The 24,588-nt window shown below is 37.1% G+C and overlaps 1 protein-coding gene across 5 annotated transcripts in view; it reads left to right on the forward strand.

Annotated features, from left to right (window-relative positions):
- Positions 1–368: 368 nt before the first annotated feature.
- Positions 369–24,588, forward strand: part of LOC131036341 (uncharacterized) — a 30,181-nt gene continuing 5,961 nt past the window's right edge. Inside the window, exons 1-6 of one of the 5 annotated variants that reach the window (XM_057968205.2) lie at positions 383–519; positions 883–997; positions 1,316–1,415; positions 4,089–4,266; positions 4,525–4,597; positions 4,696–4,875. In XM_057968205.2, the coding sequence (XP_057824188.2) occupies position 997; positions 1,316–1,415; positions 4,089–4,266; positions 4,525–4,597; positions 4,696–4,875 (532 nt within the window). In that variant the 5' untranslated portion in view covers positions 383–519; positions 883–996. The other 4 variants (XM_057968203.2, XM_059213983.1, XM_057968204.2 and 1 more) reach the window with 4 other exon arrangements.

The following is a 24,588-nucleotide window of genomic DNA, read 5'->3' on the forward strand; positions in this document are numbered from 1 at the left end:
CACAATTAAATCCAGAAACATACACAAACATGCATAACATTATTGCAAATACACGATTTAGTAAAAAGGAAACATCAATAACAATAGAACATATAAATGATTAATAAAATCAATAAAAATATTTTATTATAAAATTCTTTATATATATGACAATTTTTATTTTTCTTAACATAAAATTAGGGTGACCGTGAAATTCGAGGACCGAGGGAGAGCCATAGCTTCAATTTAAAAGCTCCCCATCAAAAAGCTTTTAATAAGAATCCGATCCAAAAGAGAACAAAAACAAATCATAATCAGCAAAAAGGAGCAATACCTGTTAAGCAAGTTTAGTTCATAACTATTACCAAATAATAAACAGAATTAACTGTAATACAAACCGGATTGTCAGCAGAAAGCTAAAATATAATTTTCTCTAACAAGTAGAGAAGCCCTGATTTGTACTGGGAATAAACCAAAGTTATGCCTGCAACTGAAAAACAAATCTCTTCAAAATGAGGGTTGCAGTGATCGGAGCTGGAGGTAGAGCTTAACCAATCATTTTAATGTATATATTTTTGAGTAAGTTTGGCAAGCCTCCCATATGTTCGAACCTTCAGTGTAGCTTGAGTACACTCAACCCAACGAATTGGGTGCTGAATTTCACAAAATTTCATCTTTTGGGCACGCCACGCCCAAGAATCAGATGTAGAATTGACAGAATTTGTTTTTTAACAATTCATTGAATTATGGATGTGGTTGATTCAACAAGGCATTCCGACTTTTCCTGGGGGTTTTTAACTGGTAGCTCTGTTAGGGAAACTCTGACGCTTTACCTGTTGTTCAAATCCCATTTGATATATATCTCTTATTTTATTACATAGTTACGTAAATTCTCTCTTTTAGGTTAAAGCTTAGACGCCACTGCCTTGAGATGTCTCTTGTGACAAATTCAGAGGGGATTTGCATCCAGCTTCATTAATTTGGATGCAACATGCGGTTGAGAGTTGAAACTTTGCAAGTAACATTTACCATTTTTCTATTGTAAAGAGTATTTTGCATATTTTTACAGATGGATGTGATGTTTAATCTAAGTTCAAAATGTTGAGTTAAATCTGTTATTTACTTAAGTTTAATGGCGTGTGCTGTATCTTATCCAATTTCAACTCTATATCATTTCCCGTAGATTTGAACTTGGGGCTATGTTTCTGAAGCTCTGACACTTTTACACCGTGAGCTCATCCAGTTCAAGATAAATCCCCTATATATTTTCAAATTAAATATACAATGTGTTTAACTATGGTATTCTAATTTTTTGAATAATTTCTTATGTTGACAGTGTCTGGACTAGTGTGTGCATCCACACTGGCAGAAAAAGGAGTTTCGGTCACAGTCTTTGAAAGTGCTCGAGGCCCAGGAGGCCGTATGTCTCAGCGCCGGTACATACATGGAAATATCTCTCTTAAAATCTCTCTGTGTCTCTATATAAACATATATATACACATGCATGTACATCTACATGTATATGTGTAACAGTATTTAATTAATAGCTTGTAGATGCAATGCAGTCACCAAATACAAGAGTTCTTTTTGCCATATAAAGAAATTCACATTTATTAATTAAAAAAAATAGCATAACTGCATCAGTTTATGGTCCAAAACATGGTCATTTTTTCTTTTCTTTTTTTATTAATAATATTTTTGTTTCATTTGGTAAATTTTTCTTGATCCATAGCCTTCAGATTCTTTGACTTGGTAATCTTCATTGCGATTAACCTTCATCTGAAATGCTATGGTTACGAATTTATCTCGAAACCTTCAATTTCTCTGATGTGATGAACTTGTTTTGAGACCTTCAGCTTCTTTGATTTGATGAATTTGTCTTGAGGGGTGACCTTCAGCTTATGAACCACAATCCATGGTCATCTTCACATCTGGCTTCTTTGATTTGGTGAATCTGTCTTGAAGAGTAACCTTTGGCGTCTATCCTATGATCTGCAAGTATCTCAACATTCAGTTTGTTTTATAGCAAATTTGTCTTGATAGGAAACTTTGGCTTAGATGCCACACACTCGAGATATCTCAATCCCCAGCTTCTTTGATTTGGTGATTTTGTCTTGAGAAGTAACCTTCGGCTTAGATGCCATTTTCTAGAGGTATCTCAAGCTCGTACTTCTTTGATTTGGCAAATATGTCTTGCAGGATAACCATCAGCTGAGATGTTGTGATCTAAAGGCTTCACTTCCATCAAAGCCACTTAGACCATCCTTGTGTATGATGTACACTACCCGCTATGAGTTGGATGTGATATTTTATTAATTTTTTTCTGGTTTTGTTTTTGGTGAATTCATCTTGATGGGTATCCTTTGGCTTAGATGCCACAATCTAGAGATAGCTCAATCTCCAACTTAGTTAATTTGATGATTTTGTTTCAAGGGGTGACCTTTGGCTTAAATGCCATTGTTCTAGAGGTATCTCAACCCAAGATAACCATTAGCTTCGATGCTATGATCTATAGGCATTATTTTCATCAAAGCCACCTTGGAATTAGATCCTTGTCCATTGCATATGCTGAACCCAGTGAGTTGGATGTGACAATTTATTACATTTTTCTCGGTTTCTTTTTTGGTGAAATTGTCTTGATGGGTAGTCTTTGGCTTAGATGCCACAATCTAGAGACATCTCAACCTCTAGCTTCTTTCATTCGATGATTTTGTCTTGAGGAGAAACCTTTGTCTTAGAGCCATGCTCTAGCGATATCTTAACCTTCTGCTTCTTTGATTTGCAAATTTTTCTTTAGGATAACTATCAGCTTTAGTTGTCATGATCTACAGGGATCACTTCCATCAAAACCACCAGGACTTAAACCATCCTTGTCCGTTGCACATGCTGCACCTAGCAAGTTTGATGTGACATTTTAAAGATTTTTTTGAATACTTATTAATGTCCTTAAGGTATGAACCTTGGGTTCTATTGTTAAAACACTAACACTTTACCACTTTAGCTCATTCTTTTTGGATCAAAACTCAATCCTTTCACATTATGCTAATACGGGTCCAGGTGGAGGCAAAGGCTTAAGTCACAAAAACTCATCAGACAAAAAAACATTGTCTGGAGTATATTATAAGCAAGCACACTTTTTTTTTTAATCTCAGATAATCTTTGTCAATAATAAATTCTTAGTTTCATTAAGTGTGGTGATAATCTAAAAATATTTTGCAATCTCTTGAAGATTTCGTATGCTCCATAGAAGTTAGGAAAAATATATTTTTTCAAATGGAAAAGAATTGAAAAATAAACAGACCAAAATAGCCAATTGGCAAATATTCTCCACTAAAATTTCTTTTTCAACTTTACCATTGCCTATAGCCTAATAAGAAAATATAGCAAGTATTTGTAAGTTCAAAGAGCTATTTATGGTAGCATAAAGCTGGATGCCTTGACGGCCCTTATTCATACTCAAAAACAATCAATATTAATAACCATGCATTTGCTCCTCAATCGTGGAGGTAGCAGCTGAAAGCCTTAATAGTAATGGGAGTCAAACCTCTGCAACGTGCACCCTAAGGAAAACTAAACCCAGTATTAAGTTCAACTATGATAATGAGGTGCTCATCTCATTCAATGTCTCTGTATAAATACTTAAGTCATATTCATTCCACTCAACTTAACAATTGAATATTTCTTCCACATAGGTTAATACCTTAACAATGTATTCCAAACTAGTAGCATCATGGTTTGTACATAACATTCCCTATCTTTAGTTTTCCTTAGGGTGCACGTTGCGGAGGTTTGACCCCCATTACTATTAAGGCTTTCAGCTGCTACCTCCACGATTGAGGAGCAAATGCATGGTTATTAATATTGATTGTTTTTGAGTATGAATAAGGGCCGTCAAGGCATCCAGCTTTATGCTACCATAAATAGCTCTTTGAACTTACAAATACTTGCTATATTTTCTTATTAGGCTATAGGCATATATTTCTCTTATTCCATGTGTATTATCTACAATGGCATATGTATGATATGTGCAGTGGTTAGTCTTTACTTATTTTCTTTTATATTTGTGGACATTGAACCTGGAACAACTGAGCACTATTGTTGCTTGTTAGAGAGAAAACAGAAGATGGTAAGGAACTCTATTTCGATCATGGCGCTTCCTATTTTACGGTGAATGATCATAGTGTCCATGATTTAGTTGATAAATGGGAAGCTGCTGGTCTGGTTGCTGAATGGAAAGGACCATTTGGAAGTTTTGATGTAAGCTCTGGAAAATTGATCGCAGAGTTGGTTAGTAACTGCATATCCCAATGACTATCCAATGCACTGAACTACATTAATGCACATGAGGGTGCCCATATACAACCTTGTATGTGCAAGTGATTTTGATTGGTAGAAGTGTTTGTGACCATATTCAAGTTGTATATGGCTAAATTTCAATGAATTGTTTACAGTGTAACCCCTGGATAGTCATAGCCCTTCGGCACAATTTTAATAATTTAAATGGATCTAAGTATTTTTGTTTTCTCTTTCGGTAATTTGTAACAGGGGAATTCATTGAAGAGATATGTGGGTGTTCCAGGAATGAACTCTATTTGTGAATATATTTGCAGTCAGCCTGGTAACATATTCAGTTTAAGCCTGTATTTTTATTTTTTACGGAGTCTGAAAACCTGTTATTGCACAGTTTGTAATAATTATGATGGACATCTTGGGCAGGGGTAGAAGCTAAGTTCGGAGTGACTGTTGTAAAATTACAGTGGGGCAAGAAGGAAGGATTCTGGGATTTGAGAGATTTACATCTTGCAAGCATTGGGAAGTTTGATGCGGTGGTTGCATCAGACAAGTATCTAGCATATCCAAGGTTCACAGTTCAGAATGCCTTTCCACCCCCTTTAGGTATGCTTGTCTCTCCTTATCCAACATCCAAAGATATATGTTTTGCCTGGACATATTCTCATTCATCTTTAACAGATAAATCTGTTGAAGACGTGAATGCCTGTTAAAAGGTTCTATTTGCAATTGACAAAAACTTTAAAGGATTCCAAGTTTTCCTTATAGTATAAAGCAGGCACTGAATTCTGCAGTAAGACAATAAAATCAACTATAGAAAGTATTGATCTCATCACTTGGTTCCAAAGATAGCTTGGAGGTAAAATTTGATCTTTATATTGCAAATAAGGGTTTATATTCCACTTAACCAATTGTATTGGAAGAAAGCTGTGCCTTATAAATGTGATTTTTCATCTACGATACTGTTTTGAAATTTCTTTGTAGAAATATTTAACACCCCCATTTGAAATTTTTTCGTATGCTCATGACCAACATCTTATTCCAACATTTCATCTAGCTACTTTGAAACCACCTTAATAAGCTTCTAACTTCTCACCAAATTTTTGAATTAAAAGACAATGGCTGTGATTTTCTTTGACTACAAATATCCAATGTTTGTTCAATTTGAACCTTAATAAACTTCATGTAAACCATGCACACTTAGCTGCATTTAGCTGCATTTTGCTTCACTTTCAAGATTTGAGCTATGAGATATTTTGTTGCGTAGTCAGGCCATTGATGGATCTGTATATTAAGTCCTATCTTATTTTGTTTTTTCTTGCAGCTTTCCTAGCCATCGTATAATTTTTATATTGCTTGGGTAGTAACATCACCTTTCATTGAGCAGTGATTTTGAGCCATATTTTCACCATATCTGAACACATGAACCCTTGTCATGCTACAATCTGAGGCTTAGGGTATGTATTTAAGCTCATAACATGCAACATTCAAATTGTCAACAATGATCATAGTAGGGCAATTTTAGAGGATTTTAACAAACTTTCAAAGTTAAATTGCAAAAGATCAAACTGAGTCCTTTCTTTTTACTATCTTCTTAATGTTAGAGTCACCAATGGACTCAATCCTCTAGGATCACCTAAAAAACCAAAAAGATGCCTTCCACAAGAGAGTAGCAAGGGCAAAATAATGTCTGATTATGGGCATAAAGGTTTAGATTGAATTGGATACTATATCACAAAATTTACATATGATGCCTTGCTTATAAAGGCAAGGTTGATAGATAGGATTAGACAGAAGCAAGGGCAAAATAATGTCTGATATGGGCACAATGGATTAGATTGAATTGGATACCGCATCGCAAAATGTACATACGATGCCTTGCTTACAAAGACAAGGTTGATAGATAGGATTAGACAAGATTGTGACATGTGTCTTAACCCTATACAATGAGACATAACTTGATAAATATTTAATGATCTAGGACTCAAGAAATAAATGTCAGAAGATAAGATAAGATCTAATTGACAACTAAGACTTCTAGAAAGATCACCTAGGACCTAAGTAAACTTAATATGTGAATAGGACCTACTAGTGAACTAGTTAGATAAAATTCCTTATTCACGCCAATACCCCACCTTAAGTGCAACTTAGGGAGTAGCAGATTATCATGCAAATGATGCAAAATATGAAGATGATTATGGGTCCCAACTAGACCATGTTACCTATTTGCAATGCAATCTCTCATAAACAAAGTAAAGGAGAAAACCTAGTGGAAGCAAAACTCCTCTCCAAAAGAGAGAAAAAAGAATGCAGGTGATGAAAGCTAGAGGATTCAATTATACCCCCCAAGTACTACAACCATCACAAATATACAATCAATTATCCCTCCATAGGAAGGAAAGAGAGAGACTATGTGCCCCCCCCACCACAATGTATAATGTCCTGCATAAATGGTAAACACTTGAACACAAAACAATATCCAATGCCTAAAAAACATTTCTCACTTTGGAAAGAAGATAGACCAAGTAAAATTTCAGGAATGCTTGCCATTTTCGATACAATTTGATAGGAAGAAGAATCCAAATGTATGATGATTGTCTTTGGAATCTGCTCATGTGTCACCAAGTCCTCATTGAATCAACAACACTAAGATGGATGTGTGATCTTAATTGCAGAAGTAGGAGTTGTAGGAGAGGTCACTCAAGTGTTGCATCATATTCAAGCTCCTCTAAGGTAACATCATCAAAGGGAATATTTATCAACATCATCAAGTGGAACGAGACAATATGATGTAGGATCACGTGGGAATGGAGAATTCTGTGGATCTCCATAGCTCTCTAAAATCTTGGTCCTAATTGTGCATGGGCACCTGATTCTTGAGATATGATTGTAGGTCTCTCTAAAGATGCTAGCACTGATTATTGTACCAATCAATCCTATGATGTGATCATTTTTATTACCCCAAACTGATTTCTTCCATATTTGTTTCTAGCTTAGAGATGAGTCCTTAAAGATGAGGCAAAAAATTGAGCCTTCTGCAATGTGTCAGGATGCCTTTTTGCCAAGACTCATAATTGTCCTTAAAATGATTATGAAGGATGAATTGGATAACCCATGATCACAATGTAGACTCCTCATGTGATTAAATCAGAGATCAATACATAAAATGGGCCTGTAGTGAAGTGATTTGATCAACAAAGCACCTTTTTAAGTCCTAGCATGTCCAAGTAATCCTCTAGAATGCAAATATGACAAAAACTGAATAAAATGCACTTGGGGTTAAATCTGAAAAATTTGCATAGATAGCTTGATAGAGATCCGCATACCTTTCCAACAACACAAGAATCACAAAAATTGGATATCTAGGCAAAAAGTTATGAGCCTAGGAGCCAAAAATGAAGATCTAATTTCAAACAGCAATAACTTTCATCAACAAATAGATATGATTATGACATCTATAACATTTGAAAGTACACAAAGCCATATTTCCAATGATATCTTGTTTGTAAAAAAATGACTTCTAGATCAAAAGATGAATTTTCAAATAAAGGGTTGAAGTAGCATGCAGTGATGACCCCTGGGCAAAATAAAAATTTGCCAAAAATCATATTTGTCCAAAATGGACATATTTTATTTGAAAATAGGGGTTTTTAGGCCTCATAAATGCAATGAAAACGTCCATTTGGACAAAAAAAGCTCCATTAAAAAGTTGTTCAGCAAATTTGAGCTTCAAACCATAGTTTGCAATTGTATCATATAGTGGTCGAATTGAGTGAAATAAAAGCTAGATTTGACTTTCTTCGATGCTCTAAACTTAATGATGAGCTTAGATTTGCACCAACATGCTCTAAAATGAACCCACAAAGAAAAAATCCCAAATCTGGTATTTCTATCAAGTTTTTCTAATTTCCAAGTCATCATATGATGCAAGAGAAGAGTATACTCAAGTTTTCAAGATCAACCAATGGTGAGGTCAAATTTACACCAAAGTGCATCTAGTAGAAAACTCAAGCTTGATTACCTCTTAGATTTGAGGAGGCTTGATGGAAGCTCTGATGCCATGTTAGAGTCATCAATGGACTCAAGCCTCCAAGATCACCTACAAAACCAAAAAGATGCCTTCCACAAGAGAGCAGCAAGAGAAAAATAATGCATGGTTACGGGCACAATGGATTAGATTGAATTGGATACTACATTACAAAATGTACATATGATGTTATAAAGGAAAGGTTGATAGAGAGGATTACACAAGATTGTGACATGTGTCTTAATCCTATATATTGAGACAACTAACTTGATAAATATTAAATGAACTAGGACTCAATAATTAAATGCCAAAAGATAAGATTTAGTCAACAACCAAGAGTTTTAGAAAGGTTCCCTAGGACCTAAGTAAAATTAACATGTGAATTGTGAACTAGTTAGGTATTCAAACCCACTTAAAGGACCTTTATATTCCAAGACCAATGATACTCAAAATTTATCCTTGCTTATAATTTTTTCAACCTGATGCATCACATTGTTTTTGGCTTTCTACAACTATGAAGTCAGTATAACTTGATGAATCATGACATGCAATACTTTCCTTGTATAAGAATATGACAAATTGTTAATTGTTGACAAATGGCATGCAAGTCACCAAATAAGCTAGAAACTGTGTCATGAAGTAAGTCAATCAACATTAGTCGTGGAATATAAAAACATGGCAAATTCTAAGTAAAGAAGATATTCTTTCTCTACTTAAATGATATTGGTGATTTGCATGAAAGATCAATTTGTTGATTCTACAAACACCTTAACTCCTAAATCTAGGGGATTGTTGAGGTGTATTTTGTACACGGCCAAACACAGAATAAAATACCTAAAGGTACCTTATCCTCTCTTGAGCAAAGTTTCCCGACTGCTAAAGATCTCGCCGAAGGATCAGTCGAGGCAACTCCAAGGTTCTTGTATGTAGGTTCTCTACTCGTGGATAAGCTCTCTGTGGTATGATGTGATTTTGCTGGAATCACAAGGGGACTTACACTTGACGACCTAAACGTCTAATTTGCTTTGAATATTACTGGAACACAGGATTTCACCAGCCTAGATTTTGAAAAAAGGAAAAAGGATGAGGGCGAGGAAAGGATCTAATTCTGACACTAAGAATGTAAGAGCAATGAATGACCTTTGATGAAATTCTAACTAAGTCTTGTTTGACATCCCAGGACCATCTCCACAAGGTTAGTGCGATCTTCGGAGGAAAACTTTATGATGTTCAAATCATCACTACAGGCATAGACACCATCAGGCTGATGCATGTCAATGAAGAAGCGACAATTGAGGTTAAGCTCAAGCTGAATGATTCCAGTTGACTACACAAGGCAAGTCTGCAATCAACAAATTGCTAGTAGTATGGATATACAAATTTCACCATCAATCAAACACATTTCTTCCACTCATCTAATAACATGAAATCAAATCTGAGAAGTATAGAGACCATGCAAATTGTTGAATCGACCCATAGATTTCACCATTTCTTCAATAAAGTTTACAAGTCTTTTACAACAACATCTTGGCAACAATCTTTGCCTTCTCTTCCTATTCTACTCTAACTGCTATTCTATTTGCTATTAATCATTAGCTATTCTAACCTCTATGAACTAACTATTAACCTTCTAGCTATTAATGACTAACTATTAGCCTTTACAAAATGAGGAGCCAGGGCTTATATAGCACCCTTAATACAATTCAATGGCGAAGATCAAATTGAGATCAATGGCCGAGATTTTACAATGAAAACCCTAATTAGGGTTTGTTACAACAAACTCAATTCCGACCAATGAAATAATTGCATTATTTGGACACATGTCTTCTCTGGAATAATCGACCAATGGATAACCAGGGTAGTGTTGACGTGTATTTTGTACACTCTCAAACACAGAATAAAATACCCAAGGGTACCTTATCCTCTCTTGAGTAAAGTCTTTGAATGCTGAAGATATCGCGAAAAGGATCAATCAGGGTGACTTCAAGGTTCTTCGTTGTAGGATCTCTACGTGTGGATAAGCTCTCTGTGGTATGATGTGATTTGCTGGAATCACAAGGGGACTTACACTTGATGACTGAACGTCTGATTTGCTGGAATCACAAGTCTTACTAACTTTGACTTGAAAAAAGGAAAAAAGATGAGGGTGAGGAAAGAATCTAATCCTAAAACTAAGAATGTAGGAGCAATGAACGATCTTTGATGAAATTCTAACTAAGTCTTGTTTTGACATCACAGGACCATCTCCACAAGGTTAGTGCGATCTTCGAAGGAAAGCTTTATGATGTTCAAATCATCACTACAGGCATAGACACCATCAGGCTGATGCATATCAATGAAGAAGCGACAATTGAAATTAAGCTTGAGCTGAATGATTCCAGTTGACTACACAAGGCAAGTCTGCAATCAACAAACTGCTAGTAGTATGGATATACGAATTTCACCATCAAGCAAACACATTTCTTCCACTCATCTAATAACATGAAATCAAACATGAGAAGTATAGAGACCATGCAAATTGTTGAATCGACCCATAAATTTCACCATTTCTTCAATGAAGTTTTACAAGTCTTTTACAACAACACCTTGGCAACAATCTTTGCCTTCTCTCTCTACTCTACTCTAATTGCTATTCTATCAACTAACTACTCACTCTCTAGCTACTCTCTATTCACTAACTCCTTTCTAACTATTTCTAACTATTGCCTTTACAAAATGAAGAGTTGGGGCTTATATAGTGTCCACAATACAATTCGATGGCTCAGATGAATTTGAGATCAATGGCCAAGATTCAACAATGAAAACCCTAATTAGGGTTTGTTACAACCATTACATAACATTTAATGCTTGACCAATGATAAAATTACATTTTAAGGACACATGTCTTTTTTGGAAAATTCAACCAATAGATAGCTGGGGTAGGTACATCGAAGTTTGTGCCACCTCCTATGAGTTAGGTACATTGAATCTGGACATGCTGAGGTGGACCAATCCAATTGGAGAAGTGATGACTGGGATGCCACCTCGTCTGACACTCGGTTGATGCCAATTTGGTAATGTTGAGAAATTAGCTTTAATTAACTCTTCTGGAACTATCTGCTTCTTCAACGAACCCTTGCTCTAACTTCTCTTGTCTTTGATGTGTAGGATGATTGATGTATCTCGCCTTGGAACGCTGGATTGGAAGAGGTCGCCTTCGATGATGTTAGTCCGAAGAAGGCCGTCTTTGTCAATGCTAGACTGGAGGAGGTCTCCCTTGTCCTTGCTTGATCTTCTTGGAGGAGACCGTCTTTGATCTGGCTTGATTTTCCAACTCCGGGATCTCCATTTGATGCCTACACAAAATATTAAAGTTAGTCTTTTGAGCATCAAACCTCAAAGCATGAAATTTAAGACCTTTCAAAGGTAAAACTTAAGATATTAATTTGAAAAAAGTCATGATAAATCAAGAACTATACATTTTCAAATTAATCATGAATGGAAATTGGATTTTCAAGACTTAGATTTTACAAAATTGCAATGGGATCACAATAAGTCTTGAATGAGATCTTCAAAAAAGTAATTCTTCATACCTTCCCTTGAGTATTTAAGTACAAAACCTTGAAAAATGGAGGAAGAAGACCGGATTTTGTTGGGCAAGATTTATAGCCCTCCCTTGGATGAAGTACGCTTCCTTTAGCCTTCAAAAGAGCTTCACCTTCCACTAGCTTCTCCAAAATCTGGAAATTCACCTTCAATCTTCTGGATTTCGCCTTCAATCTTCTGCTCTTCAAGTTCGCATGAGAGATAATGCAAGAATGATTTGAATTAGCTAAAGAACCTCTCCCTTTATATAGAGCACTTACCTTGATTCTTGTTGAGGCCGACCTAGCAATTAAGCTTTAAAATAAAATAAAAAACCACCAAGAAGAAGGCCGACTTGATAAATAAAGACAAAATAATGCCTTGTGCGCTCAACCTTTAATCTTTTAACTATTTAAATTAATTTTAATACCTCTAAGATGTTTATTTTGATTATTTCAACGTACAAAATTAATTTATTAAATTGAAATGCCTTTAATTTAATGTGAATTTGATTTAATCTTCCAAAGGCTTCGAAGTGAGTAAATTTGGTGAATTTTTAAGAATATCACGCTCAAATAATGTAAAAATGAAGGATATCACTAATCTCGCCCTGGACCCTCAGAGAGGGTTAGGAGCGATTTTTCAATTTTGCTCTTAATCCTTCATCTTTTAATTGTCAATTCTCCTTGTGGGGTAAGCAATGATCTCCTTTACTCGTTCCATGCATGCTTGATTTGCTTTTGCAATGCAAAATAGGGGCTTCAAAGATTTTCACTCTGGGCCTCCAGTGAGGGTCAGGAGCGACTTTTGCAATTTAGACTAGGATCATCAAGTTTTGGAGGTAAATCCATGTTCATCACGCTTTGGAGGACCTTTCCACCTTAGCACAACCTTGCCTTAGCGCAATCTTGAAGGGAAGTTGTTGGTTTTGCAAATTTCGCCCTGGGCCTTCAGTGAGGGTCAGGAGCGATTTTGAGTCTTTTTGCACAAATTCTTGATCACTTCAACTTCAAAATACCTTCAAGGCGTAGAATATCATTCTTCACTCCCTTTTGAGTCTTGGAAACAAAAATACCATCTCGAAATACAAGGGAAGTGAGAATTCTTGGAAATTTCGCCCTGGACCCTTGGAGAGGGTCAGGAGCGATTTTCCCTATTGTCATCAAAATTTGCACTCTCAGCATCTCAATTCCACTTCAAGGCATTTCAAACACCGTTTCTAACTTGTGCCTAGGCTTAGCTTTGCTCAATTTTGGAGAAAAAGGTTGGATATTAGGTTTTTCGCCCTGGGCCCTTAGTGAGGGTCAGGAGCGATTTTGCAAATTCAAGCTTATCCATCTTTTGTTAGCCCTCCAAATTATCTTCAATGGGCAAAACACACCTTCCCTCATTCATTTCAATCATAAAATCGCTTTGTCCTTGCAAGAAAATTGTGCCTTTGAAATTTTCACTTTGGACCTTTAGTGAAGGCCAGGAGCGATTTTTGTCTTTGTTGCCCAAAATTCACCATTTTTCAAACTTTCAAACTTTCAAATGCATCCAGTAACGTCCAATCTTCTCTCCGGAAAACCCTGCACAAAACGAGTTAGCCAAAATTAGCGAGAAATAAACTCGAACAACATTTTCGCCTTGGACCCTCAGCAAAGGTCAGGAGCGAAATTTACAATCTAGGCTAAATTGCTCAATCTTCAAGTTTCAAATCACTTCACAAGGCAACGTAAGATCATTTTCAAGGCCAGGAACAAGGTTTCAAATTCAAGCGAGTTGGCATATGATGTCTATAATGAATTTCGCTCTGGACCCTCAGCAAGGGTCAGGAGCGAAATTTCTAATCTTGGAAAAAAAATCATCATTTCAAAGTTTACAAATATTTCCAATTTCCCTTTCAAAATGCCTTGCAAGTCAACATTTGGTCAAATAAGGCAAGAAATGAGTCCTAGATTGATTTTCGCCCTGGACCCTCGGAGAGGGTCAGGAACGAGATTCGCTTTGGACCTCTTGAGAGGGTCAGGAGCGAAATCCGACTTTTTTGAACTTTCCGACAGGATAATTTTATGGAATATAACATTTCTTCTTTCTTATACTTTAAGTTATATTCCATATATACTTTCAGGATGTTTGAGAGTGGTTTCAAACCTCCAGGAGTTATATTGCAAAATCTAGTTTTTGGAGGTTTTTCAGTTTCCAGACTTAGTCAAATTTCAGGATCAGGACATTCCAGACTTAACCAAATTTCAGGATCAGGACTTTCCAGACTTAGCCAAATTTCAGGACTTTCCAGACTTCATCACTCACCAACTTGACCTCACTCAAGCAGAACCTGCTATCCAGGTGATCCCCTTGGCGACACTCAAAATGCAAAGGCTAACTAACAAAACCCTAAAAGACCTAGAAAACAAACCCTAGAAAGCAAAAAAAAAAAAAGGGGTCCCCATTTGCAATGGGGCGATGTGTGAAATGGTCACAACAGGTAGGTACATCGAAGTTTGTGCCATTTTGATGAGCCAGGTACATTGAATCTGGACACACTGGGGTGGACCAATCCGACATGGAGGAGTGATGATTGGGACGCCACCTTGTCCGACACTTGATTGATGTTCAATTTGGTGATGCTGAGAAGCTAACTTTAGTTAACTCTTCTGAAACTGCCTGCTTATCCAACGGACCCTTGCTCTAACCTCCTTTGTCTTTGATGTGCAGGATGGATGATGTACCTTTCCTTGGAATGCTGGACTGGAAGATGTTGTCCCTGATGATGCTGGACTGGAGAAGGTCGTCCTTGTTGATGCCGGACTGGAGAAGGTCGTTCTTGTCTTGGCTTGATTTTCTTTCATCTGCAAAAACAAATCAAAAGATGATTAAGGACACATAATAAATTCATTTCAACATAGTATTTCACACCTTAAATCATCAACAAAAGATATTAAAATGAAGTAAGCTCAAGGTTCTCCCTAGGGACAGGACCTATCCAAAATTTCGCTCTGGACCCTTTGGAAGGGTCAGGAGCGAAATTCTCATTTTAGCTCAAAATTCACACTTTTGAAGGTCAAACATCTTTCCAAGGCATTCCAAATAGTTTTTCTCACCCTAGTCCAGGCCTGTCTTAGCACAAAATTTAAAGAAAAGGATGGTTTTAGTGTTTTTCGCTCTAGACCCTTTGGAAGGGTCAGGAGCGAAATTCAAGTTTTAAGCTTGATCCTTCATCTTCTTCACTCCAATCTATCTTGCAAGGCTAAATAACATCCTTCCATCCTCAACCATGCCCTAAGAATCAAAGTCTTGGCCTCACACAAGGGAAAAATAGTTGATTTGAAGAATTTCGCTCTGGATCCTTTGGAAGGGTCAGGAGCGAAATTCATTCCTAGCTTGTCTTCCCTCACTCAATTCCATTCTTCTCACTCTGTCTCCCCTTGAATCCCTCAATTGGATCTATCTTTCAACTTGACAACATTTGCTTGATCCCCGGAAGGCCTAAAAGGGAAAATTCGCTCAAAATCATGGCCAGGGATAGGACCTATCTAGGATTTCGCTTTGGACCCTTTGGAAGGGTCAGGAGCAAAATCCTTGTTTTAGCTCAAAATTTACATTTTTGGTGACCAAAATCCATTCAAGGGCAATCTTAAGGCTTATCTTACCTAGGTCTAGGCTTTAGCTTGGCACAAATTTTGGAGAAAATGATGGGTTTTAGGATTTTCGCTCTGGACCCTTTGGAAGGGTCAAGAGCAAAAATCTTGTTTTATACTCATTCCTCCATCATTTCAACTTGAACTCACCTCCAAGACTAAGGACACATTGCCTCACTCCTATCTAGGCCATAAAAATCAAAATTTTAACTTGTCTTGCAAAGAAAGTAGGTGATCCTAGGATTTTCGCTCTGGACCCTTTGGAAGGGTCAGGAGCGAAATCCTTGGTTTGGGCCAATTTCCATCATTTTTCAACACTAATTAACTTCAAAAGGTAAGAGCATGTCTCCTCGCACCCATCCAAGCCATGAAAACCTAACGTTTGACTAGACTTGCAAGGAAAATAGGTGGTTTTAAGATTTTCGCTCTGGACCCTTTGGAAGGGTCAGGAGCGAAAATCACTTTTTGGCTCAATTCCTTCAAATTTGATAATCATTGATAAGTCAAAGTCATTCCTAAGGCCTTCTTTGATCCTGACCCACACTAGATTTGGCATAAAATTGAGGGAAAAGATATAGGTTTTGCACAATTTCGCCCTGGACCCTTTGGAAGGGTCAGGAGCGATTTTCAAGTTTTCTAGCATGTTCATCCATCATTTCATCTTGAATTCACCTCACAAGGCAAGGAAACACCTCTCTTCTCTCATCCAACCCAAGTTTGACTTGATTTTGCAAGGAGAAATGGTGATTAAAGAATTTTCGCCCTGGACCCTTTAGAAGGGTCAGGAGCGAATTTCTTCCTCTAGCCCAAAATCATCATTTTTTGGAGACAACAATCAACTCAAGGGCAATCTCAAGGGCATTTTTCACCTTGGTCTAGGCATGGTTTGGCACAAATTTGAAAGGAATATGTAGATTTGGGATTTTCGCTCTGGACCCTTTGGAAGGGTCAGGAGCAAAAATCTTGTTTTAGGGTTATTTCTCCATCCTTTCAACTTCAAATCACCTCCAAGACTTAGGACACCTCGCCTCACTCCTCTCTAGGCCATAAAAATCAAAATTTTAATCTTGCCTTGCAAAGAAAGTAGGTGGACTTGGGATTTTCGCTCTGGACCCTTTGGAAGGGTTAGGAGCGAAAATCTTGACTTGAGCTTACTCCTTCATCATTTCATTGTCCTCAATCAACTTCAACAGGGCAAGAACACCTCTCCTCACACTCATCCAAACCATAAAGAGTCAAAGTTGACTTGATTTTGTAAGGAAAACAAGGTGATTTTAAGATTTTTGCTCTGGACCCTTTGGAAGGGTCAGGAGCGAAAATCTTGTTTTGGTTCAATTCCTTTAGTTTCAATGATTTCTAGCAACTTGAAGTCAATCTTAGGGACATCTCCTTCTTGATTTTACCTTAGCCCTCACTCATCTAGCACAAAATTGATAGCAAAGAGAGGTTTTGAGAAAATTTGCTCTGGACCCTTTGGAAGGGTCAGGAGCGAAAATCTCATTCTGGACCAAAAATCATCATTCTTTCAACTTGAAACTTCATTGCAAGGTAGAATCTCACCTTTCTTTGCCCTAGGAACAAGGTTTTAAGCCTGAGAAAGGTCAAAAGGTAGGCTTGTAAGGAATTTCGCTCTGGACCCTTTGGAAGGGTCAGGAGTGAAATTTCCTTTCTTCGCTAAAATCCTTCAGTTTCATAGCTACCAAACACTCTTAAAGGCAAGATCATGTTCATTCTCCTTCTCATCATGCCTTGGACATCAAGTTTTAGTCAAATAAGGAAGGAAATGCATCTTAGAGAGATTTTCGCTTTGGACCCTTTGGAAGGGTCAGGAGCGAAAATCAAGATTTTGGGCTAAATTCTTCATTTCTCCAATTCAAAACAACCTCAAGAGGCAAAGACATGCTATCTCACTTCCATCCACGCCATAAAAAACCAAGGACTAAACCTCCTTCAATGGAAAAATATGTGTTTTTAGGAATTTCGCTCTGGACCCTTTGGAAGGGTCAGGAGCGAAATTCATCTTTTGGTCCAAAATCCTTTACATTTCAATGCTTTCAAACATTTCCGAAGGCCACAAGATGTCCATCCTTCCCTTCAAGATGCCCTGCAAATCAAAATTTGGTCAAACTTAGGAGGAAATGAGCTTTAAGAGGATTTTTGCTCTGGACCCTTTGGATGGGTCAGGAGCGAAAATCTCATTCTAGGCTAGATTACTCACTTTTCAAACTTCAAATCACTTCAAGAAGCAAACTTAGATCATTTTCCACCTGAGGAAGAAGGTTTCATGGTCAAACAAGGTAGCAAATGAAGTTTATGATGAATTTCGCTTTGGACCCTTTGGAAGGGTCAGGAGCGAAATTCTCCTTTAGGCCAAAATCTTGTTCTTCAAAATCAATCAACTCCATCTGAAGGCAAGAACATACCAATTCATCCCCCAACATGCCCTAGAAACCAACACTTAGCCAAAATTGGGAAGGAAATGAGAGCTACCAAGATTTTCGCTCTGGACCCTTTGGAAGGGTCAGGAGTGAAAATCATGTTTTGGGCTTGACTCTTGACCTTTTCAACTCCAATTCTCTTTGAGAGGCAAACATAGATCCTTCTTCACGCATCTCCATCAAGATCCTGACTTTAGCCAAGGAAAAATGAGAGTTTTCAAGAATTTCGCTCTGGACCCTCTGGAAGGGTCAGGAGTGAAATTCAATTTTTGACCAAAATCCTTCATCTCATCCACCATCAATCACTCCCTAGGGCTAGAATGTATCAAATTGCCCTTACCATGCCTAAGGAAGCTATGGTCCTAGCCTTGACAAGTGAGAATTTGATGTGTAAGGGGATTTTCGCTCTGGACCCTTTGGAAGAGTCAGGAGCGAAAATCCCACTCTTGGCTAGCTTCTTACTTAGGTTCACTTCATTCTCCACCAAACTTGATCAAATCAACCTCCACCTTTCACTATCAAGATATTCCATCACTCAACTGGGTCCAGGCAAGGTCAGACTAGGTTTTAAGGCCAAAGTAAGGCAAAAAGGGAGGATTTCGCTCTGGACCCTTTGGAAGAGTCAGGAGCGAAATCCTCATTTGAAGCTAGCTTTCATCATCTTGAGGTCCAAAAATTCTTCTTCTAGGAAAATATGTATCAAAACCTACCAAACCATGCCTTAGAAGTTCCTAACTTGGTCAAGCTAAGAAGCAAAATAGAGGAAATATGAATTTCGCTCTGGACCCTTTGGAAGGGTCAGAAGCGAAATTTACATTCTTGGCTCGATTCACCCTCAAACTGGCTTGACTTTGTTCTAGGCTAGATCCTTGATTCATTCCTTCCTTGTCTTAGCCAAATTTGCTCAACCACTCACTGAGTTCCTCGAACTCAAATTGGACACCACCAGCAAAACCAAGCTTAAAGAAGACTTGGAAAGAAACCCATCTACTGACTCATCTTAAGCTCGAGCAGAGCCTGCCATCCATTGATCCCTCTGGCAACACTCATCATGTAGAGGCTAATAGACAAAACCCTAAAAGACCTAGAAAACAAACCCCAGAAAGCAAAAAGTAGGGGTCCCCATTTGCAATGGGGCGATGTGTGAATACATCACAACAGGGATGTACTTCCTCCTCATGAATGATATATGTGGAAAGTTCATCTGTTCAACTTCAAACACATGTTATGCTCCGTATTTTAGAATCAAAGTTAACCATTGTGAAGTATGTGTAAAGTAGTGCTAGAAATTTCAGGCAGTAACAATGTGTTTTAACTTCCACATGTTAGGTGTGTCTTCTTTCAAGCATATGCTATTTCTACTTGCTGCTCCTTTCGAGAGGTCAAGACTTTTACCCTTCGTCTTGGCAGTCGTGTTAATATCATTTAAGTGTATTATGAATCATCTTAGTGTGGAAATGTAATAGTATTGTTGTATGAAAATATTTAGAAAACATTCATTGTGCAATTCCCCTTAGTTGCTAGCCTTGGTGGCTACTCACTACTTGATATCAAAATCCTTGAACTTGTGACCCACATACTGCTTTTGTGTGTCCAATTTTAAGGGCGTATGACTTGTTCACTAAAGTTTGCATCTTGATAATATGATACACGTTAGCAAATCTTTTCATCTTCACCATTCTTCTGAGTAAGAATCTCATACCAACTACAATATCTCCCACTCCAAATAAATCTGACTGCAGCACCCATCTCCATGGCATTATTACAATAAAGAACTTCCTTAATTTGGGGCAATTCAGCCAATTATTGAATTTTAGTACTGCATAAGTCTTGCTAGCCCTAAGTTGTTTCTCAAAGAGGCTTTGAGCTTCAACGTAACAACATCCATTGATCCACAAGTAATACCAAAAATAACATAGAAGAAAGAATTGCAATTAAAGATGCTTGATGCAGAGCTATCGTGGGTTGCATGGATTTCATCCTATGCTGACATAAAAGCCTATCGTTATAAGACTACTATGACTCATCTACAGTGAGCTGGGTTTCTTCTAACTGAGCTTTCAATCAGGACTTCAGGTCTGGTCCTCTTCACTATATATTTCTTACATATTTCCAGGTGAGCATAGAAGAAGAAGAAGAAGAAGAAGAAGAAGTGAGCATAGAAGAAGAAGAAGAAGAAGAAGTGAGCATAGAAGAAGAAGAAGAAGAAGAAGAAGAAGAAGAAGAAGAAGACAATTTTAACGTCCATGAGGCTAAGGATAGCCTATGGGACAGCCTGTCCAATCAAAACTGACTTCTGTGTATCAGTTCTTTGCATATGAATAACACTACAAAATGGTGCAAAATGCAAAGTCAAAACAAAATGTGAATTCAAATATTCATGTGTATTAGACAAGTGCAATGGAATCTACCCTCAATTTCATACCTTTGGGTGTAGACTATAAGCTTGTTATTCAACATTAAATATAACGAATTGTAGTGGTTGGCCTTGCACTTACCCAAATAAAAACAATTGTAAATGAGGAAATTGATAATCAAATAAACAAATTTGCAGCCTCGTTGACTCAATAAAAGTAAAATCTTACCAAAAATATCTAGACTTAGAAAAATGGGTTGTCAAATCCGTGACACAAATTTAGCCCTTTCTGTGGTTGGGCTCCTTGAACTGATTGTTAGTTATCGCAATCCTATCAGGGGAAGAAAAATCAAAATATTTGTGGTATCATAAACTGCAAAGTCTAGTCTTGTTGCTGGTAATTTGTAATTTTACGGTCGCTACTCAAATACTTTCAAGTTTAAATATAACCCCAAGGAATGTCACATAAACCCTAAGTCAACTAAATGGTGTGCCCAATATTTTTATCAAAATTAAAACCAAGTTTTCTGTGATTAACTTGGGCCCTAAGAAGCCTGAGACATGCATGCCCTTCAAAATCTAGAGACTCTCAGCAAGAACGATGTGGAGTTTGAAGGCCATGGAAAAGAAAGATGACTTTTACAATTCTTTATAATTTTAAGAAGCTAATAGTCATCCTTCAATTCACGTTTGAGAAAAAATAACATTGAATCATTTATAATAAAATTGATAAAATCAGATAACAAACTCATGTTACCTTAAGCCAATGGGCATAATTATTTATTTATTTAATTCTGAAATCTACCCTAGCACACAAGATAGTTAAATTTCAGTGGGACATTCCTATGGCAAAAGCTAGGATAGGTAGGCATACCTAAATAGTAAAAGTGTGCCCTTGGGCTTTCAACAATGTTTGGAGTCATTGCTATCCGTGGCCACCAATACTAAATTAATGTACCCTTTTCCAGAGTTACCAACCCTCCAAATTTCAATTTAAAGAAAAGGAGAAAACACTTAAAAATAAGCTGTGCCATGGAGGGCGCTTAAAAATCTATTTTTATGGAGTTGAACGTCCTATGAGATGAGAAAATAACAGCTAAATGATAAATTGGAATCTTATCCCGCTACCTGGTATCATTAGAAGACATTTGCCAGTTTTTAGCATTAGTTGTTGCTAAAAAAATCCATGGAATACCAGCTTCCTTAAAGTTCTCACCTTAAATTTTTAGCATTGCTTGCTTCCGTAAAATTTACAGGACCACCTAATTATCAATGACATAAAAATTCTCTCCATGGGACCATAACTTAAGAGCTTGCAGTTTTTATCTGAAGTTCTGCACATTTATGCTTCTGGAAGGAAGAAGTACTATGAATGAAAGAACAGTTCTTATTATTAAAAAAAATGTTTGAAAGAACAGTTCTTATCAATAAAAATGAAAGAAATGGAATATTGACGGAGAAAGCCAATAGCATGTTAAAACAATTTGATGATTCCTTCCAGGTTGTGATTACAGCCAACCATCTGAATGAGAGACAACCGTTGCAATGGTTCCGGCAACATATAACTCCAGAGGAAAGACTGAACGGGATAAATTTGACTATGGCTCATCTTAGAGTGTTTTCCTGTGATACATATTCACATGTTGTGAAGCAGAAAAAATGTAAATTGGAGTCAGTCAGGGGAACGCATGGCAGACAATAAAGTTTCAAATCTTTTTCATTTTGATGAAGGATAATGGAGTGTGATCCAAAATTTTGATGTTCAAAATATCATATACAACTTTTTCCAAAATGCTTCTTCTCATACAGTAAAGTGATAATTAGGTATAGACTGTACAATCTTAAATTCTTTATTCCTTAGTGGTCATTGAACAGCACTATGAAGTGAAAGTTTGAGCTTTAGGCTATGGTTTTTGAATAGAGATGAGAACGGTGATGTTTCTATTGACTACAATTATCCAACAGTTTAAGTACAATTGATATAATTGAAAACAATGGAAGGTATGTATTTGATGAACCAACCAAGGATGAAAATCAAGGAAACTGTCGTCACAATAAGACAACAGGCAGACCACAAAGATGAAAACCTAAATAGAAAAACCTTAATCTCAGTGTAACAAAGCATAGTTTGATGTTGAAGAGGTTGATCGAGGAGAAATTGAAAAAATGAAGTTTGAGGTTTATGTGAGTGACACTGAGGTAAGCCCACAGAAAGAGAAACACTCGCAACAAGAAGATTGATAGGCAGTGTCAGTTGTGCAAAAGATTGAGAGGTTTATATTGGTTGCATGTATTGATGAACTGTGGAATGTGTAGAAAGCTTGAGAAAACGACGATGCAGACAACATCAGGCCTTGGAGGAGTACCAATGTATATAGTAAATGGTAGCTTGAACCTCTACCTACTAGTCAAAAGGATATTGGGTGCAAATAGGTTGTCAAAATCAGACTGCTAGCAGGGGAATACTTATAGATTGGTTGCATCAACTACAAAGAAACTTTTCCCACTTCTGGAAAAAGGTACTTCAATTAGATTTCTATTTGCTATTACAGCAGCATACAACATATAATTTGGAGCTGCAGCAAATGGATTTCAATACAGTGAATAGCAATAATTGAATTCACACAGAATTGTCTAAAGGCTACCTCGTACCAGTAGATTGGCGGAGAACATCCACTGTGCATTCCCTTAAATTTTTGTACCAGCTAAGGCAAACATGATTGGTATAATGAAGCCGGAAGTGCCTAGGGAAAATAATGTATTTATAGGGAGCAATTCAGGTTATTGCTCTTTATGTTCATTATATATTGTTAATTAGTCACGACTTCTAGTGGAGACTTGATGATAAAGTCAAAGACAATGTGACAACTGTCATCTGAGTTCAAGATGAGACTTAACCATTAAGAGTCGAAGACAATGTGGCAACTCTCATCCGAGTTCAAGACGAAAGATCTTCATGTGCATTCCCCAATATTTGGCTACAGAGTGACTAGAGACAGAAAAAGCCGAGAAGATTTTCTTTAGTTAGAAGAAATTGTTGATTTGATAGAAGGAATCCGACCTAGCACATGTATGTGACTAATTGGCCGTTGGCCTTAGTCACGCCTTATATGCAATAAATACAATATAACTTGCAACGTGTGGGGCTGACCCTATATTGGGTGCCAAACTTAAAATATTATGTTGTAATTAAATTGCTCTCGTTGAAAGCCGACCTAGGGTGTATTGGAAGGCTAAGACACATATATATACAAAGCATCCATCATGCATATCACACATTCACTTACACAACAATCTCCTCCAGCAGTGATCAGCATCATATCCTAAGGTCAGCGAATATCATCTAAGGTCAGCGAATCATCTCTCAAGGACAGCGAACTACCTTTTAGAGACAGTGAACTACTTCCAACAGCGAATCCATTTAGAGGCAGCGAACTTCTCCATTATCAGCGAATGGTGTTTATGATCTGTCTTTCTTGATCAGCATTGAAGCATATTGCAGGTAAGCACATTGTACTGCTGTGCCCTAGTTTGGATTCATCTGTGCATATACTGCTGTTCTAAGTGCTTCAAGTGTTGAAGCAGATTTGTAAAGATACCTACTGATTATTGCATAATAAGATCTGAGATTATTGCTGGGTTTTTCACCTCCAAGAGGGAGGTTTTCCCAGGGTATTTTGGTGTTATTTCTGTTCATTATTTTGGTTCTTTGTTATTGCTATCTATATTTAATAGTCTGATCTAAATTAACAGAAATATACAAAAACTATCTCATAGAAGGTCAGACTGTCTAGCTGCAAATTGTAGAGAGGCACTGACAGATGCAAATTCTTAGCAGATGAAAAACATTCATTATTAGAGTACGATTGGAAGTGTCATGTATGCATTGGCTTCAACAAGGACATATTTGCATATGAGATGTACATTAGTGATCCAGGATACAATATTAAGCAACAGTGGAACATATGCTTAAATATGTGCATACCACACATATTTTGGAATCACCTACAATGGGAGTAGGCAGGGCTTCTGGAACATTGTAAGGTTCAATGCCATCAATTAGACAGGTAACATATAGAGCAGGGAATCAAGAAGTAGCTATTCTTTGAACTTGGATTTGGAGCAATTAGCCGATGCAGCAAAAAATGACCGACAATTGCATTATCAAGTATAAAGGCTGCACATATGGAAACAACCCAAGCATATAAATTTTCTGGCTTCAAAATTTCTTACATGAGGTAGGGTTGAGCTTGAAGAATCAATAACTACCCTGTGACAGATAAAGTGCTGCCATTGGCAAAAAATGTTAGG

This window comes from Cryptomeria japonica, chromosome 11 (assembly GCF_030272615.1).
Source record: "Cryptomeria japonica chromosome 11, Sugi_1.0, whole genome shotgun sequence".
In the NCBI taxonomy this organism is placed as follows: domain Eukaryota; kingdom Viridiplantae; phylum Streptophyta; class Pinopsida; order Cupressales; family Cupressaceae; genus Cryptomeria; species Cryptomeria japonica.